Source organism: Podarcis muralis, chromosome 13 (assembly GCF_964188315.1).
Source record: "Podarcis muralis chromosome 13, rPodMur119.hap1.1, whole genome shotgun sequence".
NCBI lineage: Eukaryota > Metazoa > Chordata > Lepidosauria > Squamata > Lacertidae > Podarcis > Podarcis muralis.
The window spans coordinates 26,821,304-26,843,603 of NC_135667.1; the positions used below are offsets into that span (position 1 = coordinate 26,821,304).

A 22,300-nucleotide genomic window follows, 5' to 3' on the forward strand; every position below is an offset into this window, starting at 1 on the left:
TCACTCATTGGAAAAAGAAATTGTCAGTTTCTTCCAAATTCGTCTTAGGGCTCTGTGAACTTCTTGGTTTCTCAAGCTGTAGATGAGAGGGTTGAGCAAAGGAGTCAAGACTGTATAGAAAATGGAGAAGACTTTATTGAGGTCTCTCAGGGTCGGGGTGTCCGGCAGCATGTAGACAATGATTAAATCACTATAAAATAGGCAGACAACAATTAAATGAGAGGAGCAGGTTGAAAAGGCCTTTTTCCTTCCAGTGGTGGATGGGATCTTTAAGATGGTGGTGATGATGCAAGCGTAAGACGTGAGAGTCAATAGAAACGGGATGACGACAAAAATGAAATTAAAGAAAAGGACGAGGAATTCAATCATGCTTGTGTCACTGCATGACTTTTTTTCCAATGGGAAATAATCACATAAGTAATGATCTATGACACGGGGTTCGCAGAAGGATAGCTGAACCATGAAAATCAGCACAATGCTATTAGCCATCAAACCATTTACCCATGCTCCCGCCATGAGCTGAAAACATAGTTTTCTATGCATAATAGTGGCATAGAGCAAAGGACTGCATATTGCCAGGTAGCGGTCATAGGACATTACTGCCAAGAGAAACGTTTCTATCGCTACACAGCAGCCAAAGAAATAAAACTGGGCTATGCATCCACTAACAGAAATGTAACCGACACCAGTTAGTAAATCGGCCAACATTTTGGGCACGATGATTGAGCTATAGCAAGTCTCCAGGCAAGACAAATTCCCCAGGAAGAAGTACATGGGGGTGTGCAGGTGCTGATCTGCCCAAACCAGAAAAAAGATCAGCAGGTTCCCAGCTGTTGTCGCAATATAAACCATCAGGAAGAGCAAGAAAAGAAAAGGCTGCAGCTCAGGGAGATTCCCAAATCCCAAGAGGATGAATTCCGTGATGACTGTTTGGTTTCCTTCTTTTATATCCAACATTGTCTTTTTATCCAACAAATGTCACACCAACTTTAAAATCTAACCGGGAGGACATACGTTTTAGTGTAGGAGAAATATCAAGAACATTTTGTACATGAGCTCCTATTGTAACTGTGCAGTGTATTTTGAGTTAGGTTAGTCAATTTTGTTCCCCGCACTAGGAATGAAGCTATGGAATGTGATTGGTCTGAAGGTCACAACTTAGTTTAAATATGAAAGACCTGCAGTTGAAATCAACAATTGAAAGTGCAGGCATTCTGAGCTTGTTCCCTAGGCAAGGAGAAGGGCATTTATATCTACAACAAACTGTTGCAGTGTGGAATTCTCCTGTTCCGTGTTCTACCCGGCCATGCCATGCCTCGTTTCAGGATACTGAATTCCCTCCCCATGGTTTCCCATTCACCATCACCAATAGGCAGTCAGCATTCTAAGGCCACTGAATGAGTCCGGTCAAATATAAGGAGAGAATATATTTATTTACCCTTATTATCAGGTTAAAGTACATTCCAAGGTGTCATAGAATGAAGTCAGTGACTTCGAACCAAATTTAAGGATTATATTCTGTCCTACTCAGAGCAGACCCAGGGAAACCATGGACTTGGTTGTGCCCATTCCAGTGGCTCTACTGAGGGAATGATTTAGTTGGATATATTTCAATATTACTGGGACTTCATTCCCATATAAATCATTGGGTCTTAGTTAAATCATGATTGCGTTTTTCATGGATTTCAAAGAGCAACTTAGTCTAGAATAGATACAATCCATTATGATGATAAAAATAACATTAAAGAGCTGGATGTTCATGATAAATCATCATTCATGCACTCTATATGACATGGTATATTTTTTTCAAAAAATAAGCTCAGCCTCTTTAATTGGGATAAAAAGGGAGGAGAGCAACACGGTAAACTACATTAGCTTGAGAGCATAGTCTTCACTTTTTTTCTTTACTGACAGTCAATTTAAAAATCATTGAATTAATGAATTTGTTTCCCTTAAAGTTAAAGAGGGCATTGAAAGATGGTACAATGCTGCCAAGAATAGCAGTGTTCTAGAACTTACCTGTAGTAAGTCACTGTCACAATCACAGATGTCCCAGGATTCATTAGCACCATTTCTCCAAATCCTTTATAAAGAAACTGACATCTTCTCACCTATGGTGAATGAGTATTCATAATATAGCTTCCCATAAGCACTTAAAGGAAATGATCCTGGGAGAGTGGCTGCTAATTTGCTGGCTTTCTGAACTGTATGAATGATGCAACCAGCCTCCTAAACCCAAGAGAGATACCTAGGTTATTTACCGTTCCATGGGATTTCTACATTGCCCAAAGCCTAGTACTTCTGAGGGCTGGGCTTAAAATGTCCAGGTAATTAATTCTGGTAGTTCAAAATGTCTGATTTATACAGGGAAAAGGAGTTAGTATACCTGATCAGGCTGTAAGTGGAACTCTTAGTCAGGGACCATAGAACTGTGTCTTCTGTTTGAAAATTAAGATCTCCCTTTAAAATCTTATATCACTGTGACTACAGTATGTCTCACTCCTTTCTTGGTCCATGTTCTAGCAAAGCTATGGAGTTGAACCTTGAGATCAGAGAGTGAAAAGGGAATTCTAGTGGAGCTATGAGCGTCCCAACAATTGAAAATCTGTAGTGCACTACAGCACTATTAAGGATCGTGACATAGGACAGGTGTGATCCAACTTCTACCTCTTCCCCCACTCCACTTCTGTGCCTAACAGTAAGTTGGGAGAGGGGAATTTAAAGAGGGTTTCAGATAATGTTTTTGGCATGTGGCCCAGGTGTGAAGAGAAAGTGGACCCCCCCCCCCCTGAGCTGACAGACCCACCCTATCATCTGGTCCAAAAACGGGTTCCTAGAGCTCAGTGGGCATAAACTCACCACAGTGCTTCAATTAGTGGAATTAGTACTACTACACCACATCATACTCATTTCTTATTTGTATGAACTCAATTTTTTAGTGTGGCTTCCCCTGCACTTTAGAACTCCAAGCAGGTTCCTTCTGTGTACTCTTGTCAGTACCTGCTAAAAACATTCTTATTTAGACAAGCCTACCCAGATGCTTAGAAAATTGAGGTAATTTTAAACTGCTTTAGTATTTTAACTTTTGTGTGTTTAAGGTTGCAATTTTTTCTCGAGTTTATTGCTTGATCATTTCTGGAATCTGCTTTGAGGTTTTCGACAAACAAGTGGCATGTACATTTTATGAAATAAATAAATGTAATGAAATAATTGGGCTACTTAATTGTGCAGGTCCCCAATATGTAGCCATAATAGCTCCTTTCAGGCGTGGCACTGAACACATGGACATCATGGAGTCAGGGTTGGTAGGGATATTCCTGAGGCCCAATGGCCCAGCAGGCTGGGAATTTATCCTTGCCCTGGACACCCGGCCAAGCAACGCTATTGGTCAGTTGGTCTTGTGCTTAGGGGAACACCCTCTAATTCCTGCCATCATTGGCCAATTTGGTGGCAGGAGGACGATCTAGCCTGCAATCTAGCCAGTTCACAGAGGAGACCCGGGGTACACTTGCAAAGCTGCCCATCCAAGAAGAGGTAAACATACTTCCTGTTTCTCTCTCCACACATTCAGTGTATAGACGGAAAGGAAATGGTTTAAAAGGGGTACAGACAGCAGGGGATCTCCTTTAAATCAATGGTACTTGAGATTACAAAAAGCCAATGCATGCAAGTGTTCTTTTTCACACTATGTCACTGATTGTGTCAGGTGTGTATGTCATGCATAATATAATCAATGTATTAGAAGGCAGGGTCAAACACACAAGGGAATAGCTACTTGTATGAAGGGGAAGACTGAACTTGCTCCTCATATACAAATTTAAATAGTTGCAGATACTCCAGTCTAACTGGAATGGAGGGAAAGATGATTGAGAGCTAAATGATTATTACATGTAAACAAGACATGATGCTCACATCAGAAGTAAAGGATTCTGGAAAGAAATTTGCTTACACCTATGGAGGATAGCAAACAGAAGTGTCTCCTCCACAAGGGCAGAGCTGCAATGCTAGATTCCTGGCAGCTGCTTACTGGGAGGGGTAGAGATGAGGTTGGCAGAGGTTTATTCAGTGCAGGTGCATGGGCAGAACAAACTCTCCGCCACTTCACCACATCCTCCTGTCCTTCCTTGTAGGTAGCAGCAACACCATTTTCAGGAGGCTAGCATTGTGGCTCCACCAGGTGAATCACTTCTGATAGCAAAAAAATGTGTTGGAAAAGGAATGATACTGTTTGCCTCACCAGCATATTCCATCTCAGGTTTGCAAAAAATAAAAATAAAGACACACACACCCTTCTTTATATGTGACTGTGGCAGGCATGAATATACCAGCACTTTAATTTGTCTCATACCCACATATGCACAACCCTTCACACTTTGATTTATTTATTTATTTTGGCATAATTTCTATACACTTTCCTATTTATAAAATAATGCTTGCAACAAAAAGATGGGACCAATAATCAGCTAAGAACTACTATATACAAGTTGTCTATAAAGCCAAACCTACAACACTGGAAAAGCTATCTGCCATTACCAAGGAGGCAATCCAATGTGAATGCCTTTTGGGCATTACAACAGTATTAAGTAGGGTAATGTGTGTGTGATTTTTTCCCAAAGGAAAAAATAACATCCTCAACGAGGAGCAAAATCAACTTCTAGATAAACAAGCATATTAAACGATGGCCCTGCATTCTTTCCCAAATGCAACATTTAGTAAATGTTTTTCTGAAGGCTTCCTTGACCTCTCTATTTCTCAGGCTGTATATCAGGGGATTGAAGAAAGGTGTCAGGACTGTATAGAAGAGAGAGAAGACTTTGTTGAGGTCTCGCAGGGCATCTGTTTTGGGCAACATGTAGACAATCATGATTGTGCCATAGAAAATGGACACCACAGTGAGGTGTGAGGAACAGGTCGAGAAGGCTTTCTGCCTCCCACTGGTGGAGGGGATTCTCACAATGGTAGATATGATATAGACATAAGATGTCAGGGTCAACAAGAAGGGAGGCAAGGAACATACCGCAGCCAGGAAGGTGGTTAAAAGTTCAATCACTTGTGTGTCGCTACATGAGAGCTTTAATATTGGATTGAAATCGCAAAAGAAGTGGCTGATTTCACTGCGGCCACAGAACCTTAGCTGGTGCATTAAATATATAGTCACGTTAATAGCCAATGAACCGCTGATCCAAGATGCAGCTATTAGCTGGAGGCAAACTCTGCCATTCATCAGTACCGTATAGAGCAGTGGCTTACAAATTGCCACATACCTATCGTAGGACATTGCTGCTAGGAGATAACATTCTGAGGCTGCCAAGAAGCCAAAGAAGTAATATTGGATCATGCATCCAGTTACAGAAATGGTTCTTGGACCTCCATCAGAGAGATTGGCCAGCATCATGGGAAGGATGTTGGAGCTGTAGCAGGTCTCCAGGCAGGACAGGTTTCCCAGGAAGAAGTACATGGGGGTGTGAAGGTGGCGATCAGCCACAACAAGCACGACAATGAGAATATTCCCAAGCATGGTCACAATGTAGATCACTAAGAAGAGCAGGAAGAGAGGAAACCGAAGCTCTCCTAGATCTCCAAATCCCAGCAGAAGGAATTCAGTGAGGACTGTTTGATTTCTCAATTCTGCTTTTGCCATTGTATTAGCTTCACACCTGGAAAGATTAGATAAACTCTACTTCAGATGGGTGGAAAGGATTAATATACAATAGCCCTTTTCATCTGCACCCATAAGATTTAGATGTTGGCAGTTATACAGCAGGTATTAAACTAGAGAGAGGTAGAGAGAAGAGGATGGGAGGAGGTTTTCCAGGACAACTTTTCAAGTCATAAGTAAACACAGCTAGAGGGTTCAAACAAATCTTTTTCCTCTCCATCACTAGGATTTTTTAACAGGACCTAGGTTGACCATGATGCACATTATCCTTAATAATATATTTGCTTTTTAATTCTTCATTAATAGTAGCAAATACTAGGGATGGACAAACCTCACAATTTCAATTTCTCTTAGTTTTTCTTTTCTGTCTTATACTTGGTTCACATTTCCACACCGTGAAAACATTCACACAATTTTATTTTGTGCACATTTCACCTAACATACACTTGCCTGCACACAAGGCAACCAATCTAGAATGAGGCTGCCAGACTGATGACTGGGAGCGGCCACCAGGACCGTATAGCACCAGTCCTAAATGATCTATATTATCTCCCATTACATTTCCGAGCACAATTCAAAGTGTTGGTGCTAACCTTTAAAGCCCTAAATGGCCCTTGGCCCTGTATACCTGAAAAAACATCTCCACCCTCATCGTTCAGCCCAGTCATTGAATTCCAGGTCTGAGCATCTTCTGGCGGTTCTTTCACTGCGAGAAGTGAAGTTACAGGAAACCAGGCGGAAGGCCTTCTTGGTAGTTGCACCCACTCTGTGAAACACCCTCCCATCAGATGTCAAAGAGATGAACATTTATCTGGCATCTGAAGGCAGCCTGTATAGGGAAGTTTTTAATGTTTGGTGCTTTAATTTGCTGGAAGCAACTCAGAGTGGCTGGGGCAACCCAGTCAAATGGGTGGCATATAAATTATTATTATTATTATTATTATTATTATTATTATTATTATTAAGTCACAGGTTTAATCCCCATACATGACAACTGCTTATTCCTGCATTGCAGGAGGTTGGATTAGATTATCCTCAGGGTCCCTTCCAACTCTACAGTTCTATTATTCTATTATTTTATTTATGACACCTACATTTGTCCTTATGTACAAATGGCTTTTAATGCCCATTGTGCCTTTAGAGTTTCAATCCAAGCACATGGCAACCTCTTGCCAGCCATGTCCAGATGCTTCTGTTTCTTTCTTTTTTTTCCCCCCTTCCTCCTATCTCATTCTTACACATCAATGGAAAAGCCATTGGTTTGCTTACCTTATTCCTCATTATCGCTGTTTTCATGTCTCAGTTGACTGTAGTGTGTTTGCTTTGATTAATAACATTTTTAAAAATGTATAGATTGCAACATGCCCATAGTGCTGGAATTCAATTTACTTCTTCTGCTGTATCTCTGTTCTGAAAACAGCCTCTTCTCATTTTCCCCATCTTATTCCTGACCTCAGTTCATTCTTGAAATTAAAAAAGGCATTTTTGTTTTCAGTGTTTCTTCTCTCCATATATATTCCATCAGAATGATTATCCTTCTTGGTGCATTGCATCTCTCTCTTCCCACAGGGAAATCACAGTCTCCTTTGACATCATTTTAGTAATAGGTGTTTTAATGCTAGAAGCAGCAAACTACCGGTACTTATGTACTTAAGCATATTGCAATTAAACTACTGACTTCAAAGCTTGCTCTTTTTTAAAGAATATCATATAGGAACATAGAAAGCTGCCTCATAATGAGTCAGGCCATTGGTCAATTCAGTATTGTTTGTACTGACAGAAGCTCCCAAGGGTTTAAGGCAGAGAGATGCCATGCAATGAATCTAGGACCTTCTCTACTCTAGGAAGATGCTCTGTCACTGAGCTATGGCCCTTCCCCTTTGAGTTTCCCTGGAAGAAATCAGCAGTAAGCAAACAGAGTAAACAATGGCTCAAAACAGAAAGAGGCAAATTAATGTATTTTATGCTCTACTGTAAGTGGGCTTACAGGAATGTGCATACTGGAATTTGTCCTCACTTTGTACACATCATAGTGTGGCTGTGGCAGCATAAGTTGTTGAACCATGGGAGGGAAGAGAGTTGTGTGAATGAGCTAACCCTGTGCCCCTCCTTGTAAAATTATTGAAATGTATGAAACTGAAAATCATAATTAATATTATAATAAAAAATATAGTGGTACCTTGGGTTACGAACTTAATTCGTTCTGGAGGTCTGTTCTTAACCCGAAACCATTCTTAAGCTGAGGTGTGCTTTCGCTAATGGGGCCTCCCATTGCCGCCACACCGCCGGCGTGCAGTTTCTGTTCTCATCATGGGGCAAAGTTCTCAACCCGAGGTACTACTTCTGGGTTAGCGGAGTTTGTAACCCAAAGTGTTTGTAACCTGAAGCGTTTGTAACCCAAGGTACCACTGTAATAATTTTATGACAGAATAAAAAAAGGAAAGGACCCCTGACAGTTAAGTCCATTTGCAGACGACTCTGGGGTTGCGACACTCATCTTGCTTTACAGGCCGAGGGAGCCGGCGTTTGTCCACAGACAGTTTTTCTGGGTCATGTGGTCAGCATGACTAAGCTGCTTCTGGCGGAATGGAACACCGAAAGCAGAGCAGCGCACGGAAATGCCATTTACCTTCCCGCCTATTTATCTACTTGCCCCCCCTTTTTTGACATGCTTTCGAACTGCTAGGTTGGCAGGAGCTGGGACCAAGCAACTGGAGCTCACCCCATTGCAGGGATTTGAACCACCAACCTTCTGATCGGCAAGCCCAAGAGGCTCAGTGATTTAGACCACAGTCCACCTGCATCCAAAACACAGTACAAAACACAAGTACACACAACATACTGTGCAATAGTTCCTATCTCTGTGCGGTTCTGTGTCCTTGTTCATCATCAGTGAAATGGGTACCTTCATTTGTACAAGGAATTAAATGGAATGGAAACCAATGTGAGAACATGTTTTTCCCTGCTGCAGACTATAGGGACAAAACAATATAGTAAGGTAAAGGTAAAGGTACCCCTGCCCATATGGGCTAGTCTTGACAGACTCTAGGGTTGTGCGCCCATCTCACTTAAGAGGCCAGGGGCCAGCACTGTCCGGAGACACTTCTGGGTCATGTGGTCAGCTTGACATCACTGCTCTGGCGAGCCAGCGCAGCACACGGAACGCCGTTTACCTTCCCGCTAGTAAGCGGTCCCTATTTATCTACTGGACCATAAAGAAGGCTGATCGCCGAAGAATTGATGCTTTTGAATTATGGTGCTGGAGAAGACTCTTGAGAGTCCCATGGACTGCAAGAAGATCAAACGCATCCATTCTGAAGGAAATCAGCCCTGAGTGCTCACTGGAAGGACAGATCGTGAAGTTGAGGCTCCAGTACTTTGGCCACCTCATGAGAAGAGAAGACTCCCTGGAGAAGACACTGATGCTGGGAAAGATGGAGGGCACAAGGAGAAGGGGGCGACAGAGGACGAGATGGTTGGATAGTGTTTTCAAGGTTACCAGCATGAGTCTGACCAAACTGCGGGAAGTAGTGGAGGACAGAGGTGCCTGGCGTGCTCTGGTCCATGGGGTCACGAAGAGTCGGACACGACTAAACGACTAAACAACAACAAAATTTATCTACTTGCACCCGAGGGTGCTTTCGAACTGCTAGGTTGGCAGGCACTGGGACCGAGCGACAGGAGCGCACCCCGCTGCGGGGATTCGAACCGCCGACCTTTCGATTGGCAAGTCCTAGGCGCTGAGGCTTTAACCCACAGCGCCACCCACGTCCCTAACAATGTAGTATGATGGGGTAATTAAGCCCTCCTCATCAAGGGTTTCATAAGCTGGGCCAACTCATTTCCTCCCCAAGCTTTCCCCTAAAGTTTGTTATCCTTATGGAAACTTTGAACTTACCCTGAGCCCATTGATACCTCCCTCCTGAATGTGTGTGGCTGATTTGCTTACGTTAGCAACATTGGCCTGAGAATTGGCCATTGAAGGAATGGCATAGCACTCAACACAACACTGTTTTTGAAAATGAACGCTTGCCACGAAGGCTGCTCCATTGCAGCAAATGGGGCACTGCCCCACCAACCTCATTCTTCCCTCAACCAGCCCCCAACTGCCTGCCTTCTTGCACCTAGTCCAGGGAAAGGCACTGCTTATGGCAGCTTCCTTCTCCTTATTATCAGTCTTCCCAGTTGTAGAACATAACAGGGAGGCGGATGGGGACCAGAGCAGAATTAATTGGCTCTGCTCATCATTGGCTCTGACTCCACCTCCTGTTGGGATCTCTTCCCCATGAGTTCCAAAAGTCATCAGCCACCAATGTTCATTTGAAAATGTCATTTAGAACAACAGTGACGACAACAACAAAAATACTACTTCCTCATTCACAGTTAAATAGTGTCCAGGGGATAACCAGCCTTCCTCTGGAAAAGATATTAAAAAACATGGAGCAGAGCATTTAGAAATACAAGCATTCAAAGCTGCTCGATTCAATATCTGCACAAACCAAAAGAGGAAGTATTTACCACCTTCTTCTTGGGGAAAAAACCCATACGGTAAAGGAATAAGCCATTATCGCTAGTTTGATATCATAACAGTAGGTAAGAAACATTTCATTAACTGTCTCATACAGGAGTGTGATGTAAGAAGATAATGAACACTGTTGGAAACAGGATGCTGGATGAGGTGGGTTTTTGGTCTGGCCCAGCAGGGTGTCCTGTGTGTGTTTATCCTCTTATAAATGTCATATTTATTTCTCTCGAAAGCGTTTTCACATCAATGTTTTCCAGTACTGTTACCATAAAGACCATCGACCCAGCCTTTCTTTTGCTGTTGTCAGTAAAATTGCATTTTTCTTTTCTTTTTTATCTTTTCATTCTCTATTTGTAGCTACCTGCACTGAAAGCATGTTTAATGTTTTGTTTGATTTATGGCAGATGCATTCCATGAGTAGCATCCGAGAGAAAAACCAAACGATCATAACGCATTTCGTCCTGCTGGGGTTTAGCGATCTCCAGGATCTGCAGATATTCACCTTCCTGATCTTTCTGTCCATCTACCTTGTGACCATGGCTGGGAATATCCTCATTGTTGTTCTAGTCATTTCTGACCAGCACCTTCACACACCCATGTACTTCTTTGTGGGTAACCTATCCTGCTTAGAGACCTGCTACAGCTCAACCATTCTGCCAAGAATGCTAGCCAGCCTGCTATCCGGGGACAGAACCATTTCTGCAAAAGGATGCATGCTGCAGTTCTGGCTCTTTGCATTTCTAGCAGCAACAGAATGTTATCTCCTGGCGGTGATGTCTTATGATCGCTATCTTGCGGTTTGCAAACCGCTGCACTATGCAGCCCTTATGGACAACCGTCTCTGTGTCCAGTTAGTGCTCATATCTTGGCTAAGTGGCTCGTTAGTAGTCACCACAATTACACTAACAATGGCACAGTTCAGTTTTTGTGCTCCATACGAAATAGACCATTTCTTTTGTGATTTCATGCCATTGATACAACACCTCTGCAGCGGTGCCCATTTTCTTCTGTTGTCCAGTTTCATCACTACCTCTGTGTTTACCTTTCCACCATTTCTGCTGACCATTGCTTCGTACATTTACATCATCACTGCAATTCTGAGAATCCCATCTGCCACGGGGAGGAAGAAAGCCTTTTCCACCTGTTCCTCCCACCTCTCTGTAGTCACTATCTTTTACGGGGCATTAATAGTAGTGTACATGTTCCCAAATACAGACACGCTGAGCCAAATGAACAAAGTCTTCTCTCTCTTCTACACAGTCTTTACACCTCTGATCAATCCTCTGATATACAGCTTGAGGAACAAGGAGGTGAGCAAGTCTCTGAAAAGAGCCATCGACAAATGCGTGCCAACACAAAAGCTCACAATAATTTCTCATTAAAGTAAATGGGTGTGTGAGACACAGGGCACTTACACACAGTGGTTTATTGTAGATGTGGTGCTTCTCATGCAAGCATTTTTTCCCCAGCATCCACATGATTTTATCCTCACCAAAATGCCATGCCATATGCCCTCCATTTAATCTGTATTTACAGCTTCCATGTTTGTTTTTGTTTTGTTTTTTGTTACCTAATGGGCCTGAGTTTAAATGGGATTCTGATACATCTGGATTAAATTGGAAAATAATATTAGATGGTTTTTTAAAATAAAATAAAATATTGGGTTACAAAAATACCTGCATTATCTCTTTTTCAGGTCATAGAGCCATTTTACTTACCAGTTGCATTCAGTGTGAGACATTAATGTTGCATACAGTGTGATGTTGGGGGGAAAGAGAAAGGGGAGAGAGTGAGAGTAGTTCCATTGAAATTAATGAGCCTGAGTTAGTCATGGTGATTAATTTCAATGGGGGTCCTCAGAATAAAAAATAGATGAATGCAATCCACTGCTTTTTAAACCTCTCATTATTCTGTCTGCAAAAGAGGTCCTTGAAACTTTCGTGTCTGCATAATGACGAAAGGTAACGTCTCATTTCCACTGTGGATTATACTTCACCTCTGGTCTTTTGCTGTATGAAGGAAGCCTGGGGAGATTTGTTTCCCTCCCTATGTAACTTAAATTAAGCAAAGTAAAAATCAATGGGGAGTTTTGCATCCTTAACTAAACCTTTGAGAACTACTTGCTCAACATGATGTCTTATAACTTCCAGGAGACACTATACTGCAGCCTTCACCAATGGCTGGGGCTAATGAGAACTGTAGTCCAAAAGACCTGGCAGGAACCACATTGAATAAGGCTACTTTACAGCTAACAAGAAGTAGATCTTCCCTGTTCTGTTCATTCTTTGGGGTAGATTTGAATGATCCTTCACACACACACTCCAATCTGTTCAGGAAGAGATTGCTCAAAGCTCTTCCTCTTCCACCCAGCACCACTTCTGCTTCTATGCATGGGTACAAATTGTCTGACAACATGTGTTTTAACTGTGCAATCTCTCTCAGCATGATCCACTCTACAGTGTAGCTGTGAAGATACATTTGTATGTGTTTGGGTGGGTGCCTTGAGTCTGCTAAATTACTGGGTATAGTGGGTGTTGGTGTTTAATCACTGCTTGGAGTATTGAGATTGGCTGCCACACACTGAATTTAGAGGTGTCAAAATACAGGCCAACCAGTTTTTCCATTCTCAGGAAATCATCATGGAGAACAAAAGGAAGTTAATGGGAGATTAACCAAGCAGATACTCTGTGTCAGACAGTAGATGGGTGTGAGAGATAGCAGAGACAAAGCAGAGTTGGCTAGCATGTGGGCTAGAGAGAAAAAGTGTCAATCGGTTAAAGCCAGCAAGCTGAGCAGTGAGCCATGTTTGATTTGAGCTGGACAGTGAGCCATGTTTCATTTCTTTTTTGATCCAAGGCTGAATCAATGGGAGAAACTGGACCCTATTGGAGTGCAATGCTTTGAACCCCTCCATCATAGGCTCAGGTTGCATATATGTGTAAATAAGCCATACATAATAAATACACTACAGTCTCCGCTATGCTTCATTTCCAAAGGAAACACAAACCCTGACTAAGTGTCTGGACCCCTGCAATTTTGCACTACTCTGAGATTAGGGTGGCATGTAACGCACACACACAGTCACCTTGAGTTGCATGGATGAACAATGAGATAGAGATAAGATAGACTGATGGTTAGAATCCAATGGTCAGCAGCAGCTTGCAAATCACTGCAAAACCACGTGAGAGAAACTGAAGACACTTTGCCAAGATGCCAAAAGATGTTTTATGCACTGCATTTTTGTTAGATCATTTTAGGTATATAAAAGTAATTAAATTGTTGTAACACTGATAACACAGCTGACAAGTGGGGCTTAAATCTTGCTCAGTTTGCTGGAAAGAGATGCATAGAGCCATAGCAGGGGGATCCCTTTTTGCCAAGCTAGGTGAAGGAAAGCAGGGACTTCTCCATGCCCCTGATAAGAATTTGGCCCATTGAACCAAAAAATATTCCACAGCTCTAAGGGATAAAAATCCATGACTTCTGATGGAGACTTGCAAACCACCTTGCAAACCACTCATCAAAGTTTTATTCTCGTTGGAGCTTTGAAAAGAACCTTGGCTGCATGAATAAAATGGACCCAGGATGGTTCAGATACTCAATCATAGATATAAGACCAATGATGATGTTTCATTTTTATCCCACCTTTATCATGCTATAGCACAAGAATGACCATCAAATAGTGCAGCAACAAACACTGTTGTTGTTGACCTCCATCTATCTCAGGAGACAATGGAGGAGTGTGCCTTTGTGGGTGAAGCCAAACTGTTGGAGAATCACAGTGTCTGCTGTGGCTGTAGAGACTGATACATGAGAGACGTGTTTTGTTGCAGCTGGGGCAGATGAAGGAATCTGGTCGTGCTACTGCATTGTGGAAGAACTGATAAAACAGTCCAGTACAGACCCACAACTACTGCACTATTATTATTAAATCAACAACATGCTGCAGAATACACCAGTCTGGTGAGGCCCAAAGATTACTTGTAAGCTGCAGCCTACATCAACAATATGACCCTCATTCTATGTTTTGTTGAGGTGCACAGAATCACCACCCACTGGCGCACGAAGGTGGGGGGCGGAGGGAGCGGTCAGCCCAAGGTGCCATTCCTGGGGGGTGCCATGGCAGCAGGGCCCTCCCCGGATGCCCACCACTCGCCGTGCACCCTGGGAAGCACGATGCATGCCCCCCGCCCCACGACGTGCAACATGTGCCCCCCCACGATGTGCGCCAGTGACACCCGTGCCTGTTCGCCACTCCGGGTGCCAGAGCATGTCACTCCGCCACGGTTACCACCACCACAACAAACTTTTCTGCTAATTTGAAAGTTCCATACTGAAAAAGGCTTGAGAAGAATCAGAAGGATGAGGCAGGATCTTGGATTGTCCTTTCTTGATCCTTTTCATGATCTTCATCTCTGCTGTATTCTTTGGGCAGGATGTTTCCATGCTTTCCATTATCTAACCTTTTCAGCGCCCTGGAAGCTACAAGGCAATGAGGATCTGCGGGGAAAGAAGAAGCGAAATGTTAGATGCATGATTTATTTATTTATTTGGTCTCTTTGTTATTCATTGGTGTGTTGAAAGTTTGAAAGAATGCTTAGACAGAGGAGGAATTTTTTCACCAGAAGACCAGAGTGTCTGAATGAATTCCTGGAGGACAGAGCAGAGCTGACTGTACTATGAGGCAACAGGAGGCAGCCACATTGGATGACAGAATCTGGGCATCAGGAAAGAGTATTTTTTATCTTCAGTTTCTTAAATTTACTATAACCTACCAAGACAATTTCTGTGGTGAAAGACTGTGCTACATGATATACACACACACTTGCCAACTAAGAATAATGCTCCATGCATCTGATAGAGTCAAGTTTATGAAAACTCATGCCATAATTAATTTGTCATTCCTTAAAATGTCTCAGGACTCTTAGCTGTTTCTGTTTTTGCTGTAGCAGGCTACTGCTCTTATACTGTAACTACATTTTTATCCAATACCCCATTATTATTACTTTTTATTCCAAATGGTTTAAATTATAAATACAGCTCAAAAGTATTTTCCAAATGTTGGTATCCAGTTTCCTTGTCATATTCTGAAATAAGCACTGTATAATTATTCAAGTCTCATCTCCAAAACATAGCATTTCATCGATTTCTATCCTTTTCTGAACTTTGCTGTCTGATTCTGTTTTGAGACATGCACAGCTTGGGAATAAGATACCGGAACCAGGCACAGCTGTAAGCAATCTGGATCCAATAGCTGGGATATTGGAAGCACGCTGGGCTTCTCAATTAATTTCTTGCATAAGAAGAACTCTGCTGAGTCAAATCAAAAGCCTATCAAATCAAAAGTTTCCCAAAGCAGCCAACCAGATGATTTCATGTTCTTACCTGCAGGGTCACAGTAAGCCCTTTCCTGAGTCACATCAGTTTTAGACTTCCCAACAACTACTAAAAATGAAAGAAAGAGAATAATAATAATAATAATAATAATAATAATAAATAAGAGATATTCAAAGGGAAAGAGCTGTAATTTCTGCCTTATCATCTTAATGTACAAGATGGATTGAAACAGTTAAAAATAACTTTATTATTTTTTTTGGCTTCTGGTTATGATGGCAACAGGCCAGGCAGCCAGCTCCGGAGCTTCACAGATTTTAATTGAGGTTTAATTGATTTTCACTCCTTTTAAACCAAGCATTTTATTAACTATCAACTGTTCTTTTAATCTGGAAGCTGGGGAGCAGAAGAATGTGGAGCTGTGAGATAATAAATAATTAACAAGCTTGGAGCTTATCTGTTCTGTCAGCATCCCATTCAGCAAGTGGAAGCAAGGAAGGTGGCTGAATTTGACACTGTAACTATTAAGATTTTAACTTAGCCTTTTGAACCTAAAATGTCATCCAGAGGCAAGAAAAGAATCCAAATCAGTACCAGTAATGATACTGGGGCTCATAAATCCAGTAATTTTATATAAAATATTTTAACCTGCTTTTCATTCCAAGATCTCAGGGTGAGGAACAATAAAACCTCATCGCTGGCTGGGAGCAGCAGCACGTCCCTTAAATTACCATGAACTCATAATAGAAGGAAAACAAATAAGCATTAGTTTGGGGTGTCCTTCAGATGTTGTTGGGCTCGAAATCTTATCTTCTCCAGCCAACATTGCCAATGCTCAGGGATGATATGAGTTGTATCCCAACAACTTCTTGGGGGGGGGGGTGTCATAGGTTGCTTAGACACCCTAATACACATATCACTGTAGGTCAGTACATAATGCTATTTTTGTGCCTCTGCCTTCTTTCTAGGCTTATGCCATATCTTGCTGGTCTTAATTAGACCAGCGGTTACCATCTGCTGCTTGTTGCTTTGCTTTACTTCCACTTTGGTAGTGCAGAAGGTTCTGAACCATGAAGCTGGCTATCATGGACAGGCTTACTAGTATCAGCACAGTAGCTCCATTTTCCGTCTTTGTCATAGCTGCTTGTTGTTGCACACCAAAACTTCCTGGGCATGACTTCTTCATCTGTGCAAGTATAGAACGTCCTCCCGTTGTAAACAAAGGGGAACACACAGGGCTTTCCATGAGAGTTGCCGCCATGCTCTGTTTGGAGACAAGAAATATATGAGGCAAATATTATGACACCAGTTTAATGGAGAGTCTATGTGCTTCACAACACACTGGGACAAGCATATTTCAGCATATTTAGGACTGCACTGAATTATGACTGCAAAGTTTCATTGGTGTTTTGGCATAATAAGCAGCAGAGTGATATGGATTCATAGTTGCACCCAATATTCATAAATGGCTAAGCTGGGAGGACCATTACACACAATATTCTCCAAGAGATGGCTGATGTTCTCCAAATTCTCCAAAGGTTCAGGCTGAAGTTGAAAAATAATTTCTTCAAAAATTGACCAGACTTTTTTCCCTGAGAAAATAGGTAATACCTCATGTATCTTCTGCTAACTCCTTGGATATGTTAACTGCAATTCCTAAAAGATGTAGTTGTAAACAAGTCATAGAAACTAATGGTAATCTTATTACTTCTGCCAGAGATAAATTAGCATACAAATGAAAGAATATGGAAGATCTGCAGATAGATATCTGCTTAAAATGCCTGTTGGGTACATGTTACAATGAAGCTCAAAACACTGCGGCCTGGTTCCCACAAAAAGCAAACAGTAAGCCTGTTTCTTGGCTGTACCACTGCAGAGTAATTGAGCCCAAATTACATCATACTAAAATTAACCAAAGTCATTCAGCAAATTGCAGAAACCAGACTTGCATAGAAAGTTCCATTCTTGGGCAAGCTGTCTGAACTTGCATTGGATTCTCAAACCAAGGTGTTTCTGGATGATACAAATCTAGATATAATTAATTGAGTCCCTCTCTCGAATGGCTGTCTGCAACACTGCAAACACCACTTGTTTTCCAAAAATATTTTGGATAGGTCACACCACCAGCCTAATCTGTCTGTTAATTGTCTTGATGCAGCTCTTATTCTATTCATAGAATTAGCTTTTGTTTAATATATTTTTATCACATTGTTTCACATTGTTTTGAAATATATAATGTAAATTTACTGTGATGGTGATTACTACAACCACTACTACAACAACTGAATTGTGGTGCTTGGCAGCACAGAAATACATTTGCGACGTACAGGAACTCGTCTGCTCGTCCTGTAGGGTTTGAGCTTGTTTTGTTTCACCTCTTGTGGGTGAAACAAGAGGAGAGGAGCTTCAAAACTAAGAAGAGGAGAGCAGTTCTATGCACACTTCGCAGATCACTTTGCTCTGCAGTAGAGGGCCTACTGAAGATACCCTTTCATCAGGACTTCCTTTCCATATGGTATAGAAACCAGGCCTTTAGGGTAGTGATACCTATCCTTTGGAACTCTTCTCTTGTTAAATATTGGACTGTTGTCTTTCTGCTGCCTATTGAAGTGATTGTCTTTATCCCGGTCTGCATCTGTATCAAAACGTGTCACTATTGGTCTCCAGAGCCATAGCAGTCACTGTAAGTTCTCCCAATGGTTTGACTTCACCCCTGAAGTCATGGTCTCTGCCATGGTCTCCCGAGACAGACAAATGCCAACAATAACAATCTGCATTAGATTTCAAATTGTTCTTATATATAGGGGGGGGGGATTAATTATTTGTATAAATGACATTGTACATACGGAATTCTTTTTTTTAATTATTTTTATTGTGAAATTGCTTCAAGATCTTTTTAGGGAAGCTGCCCTGATGGGCAGAGTATAAATAATATTAGTAGTAGTCGTAGTAGTAGTAATTCAAAAATGAAGTCAAATAAATAAATCCCATTGAACTCAGTAGAATTTACTTCTTAGTAAATATGTGTGTGTGTGAGCATACGCTTCCTTCACTGAGATTTTCAAACTCTGGTGATGTGCTTACCTGTCTCATAGCAAGACTTCCAATGGTGGTCTTTGTCATAGGAACTGGTTGTAGCACACCACAACCAATGGAACCTGGATCCATCCTTGGTGCAGGTATGATATGTCTTGTTATTATAGATAAATGGGAAGACACAGGATGAAACGTCTGAAACAGTTAAAGAAAACGGGTAAAGACCATTGTGATTTAAATTTAGTAGATCATATTATTTTAATGTTGTTTTCCACAACTTTGTAGCCTACAAAAAGAGTATGGTGTTGAATTCCAGATATTAAAGAATTTTTGTAATTCTTGAACGTCAGTATCATTTATACTGAACACTGAATAATTCCTTCCTCTTCAAAAACTGGGGGGGGGGGGCACCATGAAACATGCAATGTAAACTTAGGAAGTCATAAGCGTTTGGGGGGGGTGGAGTTCACTGACTTTAGGAAGATAAGAAGCTGTTATACTGAGACAGACCACTGTTGCATCTAGATCAGCACTGACTAGTAGTCTCTCTCTCAAGGATTTCAGATGCAGGTTTCTCCCAGTTCTACCTGGAGATACTGGAAACTGGACCCAGAACATTCTGCATACAAATCAGATGCTTTACAGCTGAGCTATGACCCTTCCCAAATGACATTTCTCACAATTAATTAATATTGGAGCTGTGGGATAGTAAGCAGCATTTGTGTACCAATATATACAATGATATTGTGGACCTGGGAAAGGTATGGGAAAGTGCCTGCAAAATGATCCTTGGGGAGGGGGGACTCCTAAGTGTTTGGAGACCTTGAGGGAGAGAGAATAAACATTATGTATAATGTGGAAACACAGGATAGAGAGCAGTTTTAAATCTCTCCTTTATAATGCTACATAATACTCAGAGACACCCAATGAAAGTGATTGGCAGGAGTTTCAGGACAGATAAAATATTGTATCATTATATCAACCATAACTAATTTTACAAGGTGATAGCCATTAACTTCAATGACTTTGACAGGAGGAAAGCAGCACCAACTACTCTTAGCCATAACAATTAAATGCTTTCCGTCTGTGTTCCACTGTATACCAGTTGTTGGGGAGTACATGGATGGGGAAAAGGGGTTCTCTGCATGCGCCACCCATTGCCTTAAGAAAAACAATCGCCTGACCAAAACTGAATGGAGTATGCTGAATCAGACTTGGACTGATCCAGCAGTGGTGATTTTATGTTTTCATGCACTATCATTTGCAAATGACCAAAATAAAAAGTCTAATGTCATGCAGCCTTCTGCCTTATCAGGTCTCTTTGCCACCCCCTTCTGCCATGAAGGGGGAACTTCATGTGGGGCACTGGCATGGCACTGTCCTCACAGTGACTGCTGCTTTTTAGTCCTTCTCCTCTTCAGTCACTTCTCGCTCAAGAAGGCAGTGGGTGGGGATGAGAAGAAGCAGAGCAGAGCGTATACCTATATGGGCCACCAAAGGAACTGGAAGGAATGTGTCAAGAAGATACAACATGGTTCCTCAGAAGCCACAGCTGTCAGGCTCAGTAGCAAAAGAGACATTGCCTCATCAGCCCATAGCACAACTATTCAGCATTACATAACACTTCCTGCTCAGTATTGCCCTGATTCTTCTTTAAACTTTGCCCACTGGACTTGTTCCACAGCCCAGGCAAGGAAAGCATCTTCTGTACCTCGCACAAATGCTTCTTTTCCACTTCTACCCTATATATATTAACAGTACAATCCTATGCAATCTTACTCAATAGTAAACCTCACTAAATCCCCCAATAAACAGATGAGAACATGATGTTGCTCTTTAAATAAAAAAAAAAGATTTCGATACTCCATACAACTCAATGCCACCAGGAAAAAAAATCATTGTTTCTGAGTCAACATGTTCCCCACAGCTTCTCTCACAGGACAAGAGCTTCCAATCTTAAAGTAATGAAGCAGGAAAGAATAAAACAGAAGAAGGGAGATAGTTCCTGCTGTGCAGTGTTGGGGAGGCAGAAGGAAATTCTTACCTGGACGTGCTGAACTGAAGGGTAACAGGACCCAGGTACAAACTAGGAGTTGAGTGATGAACCACATAGTTGCTGATCACTCCAGAGTTTGAAATCCCTGTGCTTCTTTGTGGTGTCCTCTTTTTAGCACAGTCTCCACACACCCTTAATTATGGTTGCAAAACACTGCACTCCATAAATAGCCATGACACTCATACCAGACAAAGGAATCTCAAATACTAAATACTGGGACAAGAAACTCAAAATAGGTGTGTATGTGCCAATCAGCTGGGCTAGGCCATTTTTTTCCCCTTTCCTGTATCCCTGCACTGCTTTGGCATGAGATTTCCCACATACGTAATACTTCTGAAATTACAGTGAGCAAATCATTGGTGTTAGGTCTGAGCTATAATTAATTGCTAGCTGCAAAACCCTGAAGGCAACACCTCAGCTTCAGAAGAACTTCACTGTCATTCTGAATTGGCTGTTCTGAGAGTGGGGAGTAGGGCCTTTTTAAAAAAACTGGAACTCGCCAGAACTGAGTTCCAGCACCTCCCAGGTGGGCTCCATTGCCAATTTAAGAGAACAAGGGAGATGTTCCTTGTGAGTTCCAGTACCTCTTTTTCTAGAAAAATAGCACTGGTGGGGGGTGTTATATTCCGGACACACTGACTTTCCACACTCCCTTCAAAGACCTCTATCATTGCTGAAAATTATTAGCAGTTCCAAGACATGTAACCATGGGTGTAGCCAGGGGGATGGGGGTTAGCTGCCACTCCTAAATTAAGTAAACAAAAACACTTAACTGAAATTAGATATAATCAGAATATTTGAAATTGACATGCTTGCAGAGGTCACTTGGATGATGTTGTGGCACATTCTAACAACGCAGCTGGCAACACAACAGAGAGATACGGCATGGTTTCCACGAACTCATGGAAATATTTTCTGTTTCCATAAAATAAAAAAAAAGACTCTGCTTGTCTCTAGGGTTGGCATATTTCAAAAAGTAAAAACCAGGACACCAACAAAGTTGTTGAGCTTTTTTGCTTATGAAAGCACCGGAATTGTTGAGCAAAGAAACCGTGATTTTTTGATTGGTGTATCTCTCTTGCTCAGCCATGCGCCACTTGTACCGTATAGCGGTCATTCAGTACCTTGCAAAGAATAGAAATCTGGCTAAGGTCAACAGTGGCAGGGGAGTGTCTCAATGGGCTATGCTTACTGAGTGTGTACAGAAAATTTTTCAGCAAATCCAAGAAAACTTGTTCTATAACAAGCAATGCAATGATTGCAACAAGCTCGACATAATTAGAGTGAACTCAGTTCCCTCAACAACCCATTAATTAAAAACAGGAACTGGGTCCAATTTTGTTCTCAGAGCACCCTAGTGGAATGAAGTGAAGCTTGGAAAAGCAAACAGCATGAGAGATTTGTGTCCAGTTCTGTAAAAGTGTCTGGGATTTCAAATAACTTACTTTTAAAAAACTTTTTCCCCCCAAAATGAACAATTTCCTGCCCCGGTAATGCAGGCTTCTCTGAAACCATATTACTGACTCATGCAACAGTTCCAGGTAATCTTGTTGATCAACATCAAACTAATTCTTGTTATTAATCTAAGGGCTGTGTCACATATTACATTTTGTAAATGCACATTTAAAATGTTTTACATTCATATATACAAACATAAAGTAGGAATGCAATAAACATATGAGTCATAACC

General features: G+C 41.7%; 4 protein-coding genes across 4 annotated transcripts; 1 reads left to right on the forward strand and 3 right to left on the reverse strand.

Annotated features, from left to right (window-relative positions):
- Window positions 1-957, reverse strand: LOC144325367 (olfactory receptor 8G1-like). The gene has a single exon (XM_077918291.1). It carries the CDS (start codon window positions 955-957, stop codon window positions 1-3), a length of 957 nt encoding a protein of 318 aa, XP_077774417.1.
- Window positions 958-4,654: 3,697 nt separating this feature from the next.
- On the reverse strand, window positions 4,655-5,641 carry LOC114582109 (olfactory receptor 2AP1-like). The gene has a single exon (XM_028702894.2). The coding sequence runs from the start codon at window positions 5,639-5,641 to the stop codon at window positions 4,655-4,657; it is 987 nt and encodes a 328-aa protein (XP_028558727.2).
- A 4,926-nt stretch (window positions 5,642-10,567) lies between these two features.
- Window positions 10,568-11,566, forward strand: LOC114582106 (olfactory receptor 10A4-like). Its single transcript, XM_028702889.2, has one exon. It carries the CDS (start codon window positions 10,589-10,591, stop codon window positions 11,564-11,566), a length of 978 nt encoding a protein of 325 aa, XP_028558722.2. The 5' UTR covers window positions 10,568-10,588.
- Window positions 11,567-13,311: 1,745 nt separating this feature from the next.
- Window positions 13,312-21,508, reverse strand: LOC144325116 (epididymal sperm-binding protein 1-like). Its single transcript, XM_077917233.1, has 5 exons — window positions 20,599-21,508; window positions 18,603-18,749; window positions 16,618-16,782; window positions 15,570-15,629; window positions 13,312-14,684 (listed from the first exon to the last, which is right to left on the reverse strand). The coding sequence occupies exons 1-5, from the start codon at window positions 20,663-20,665 to the stop codon at window positions 14,539-14,541; spliced, it is 585 nt and encodes a 194-aa protein (XP_077773359.1). The 5' UTR covers window positions 20,666-21,508; the 3' UTR covers window positions 13,312-14,538.
- Between the last annotated feature and the right edge of the window lie 792 nt (window positions 21,509-22,300).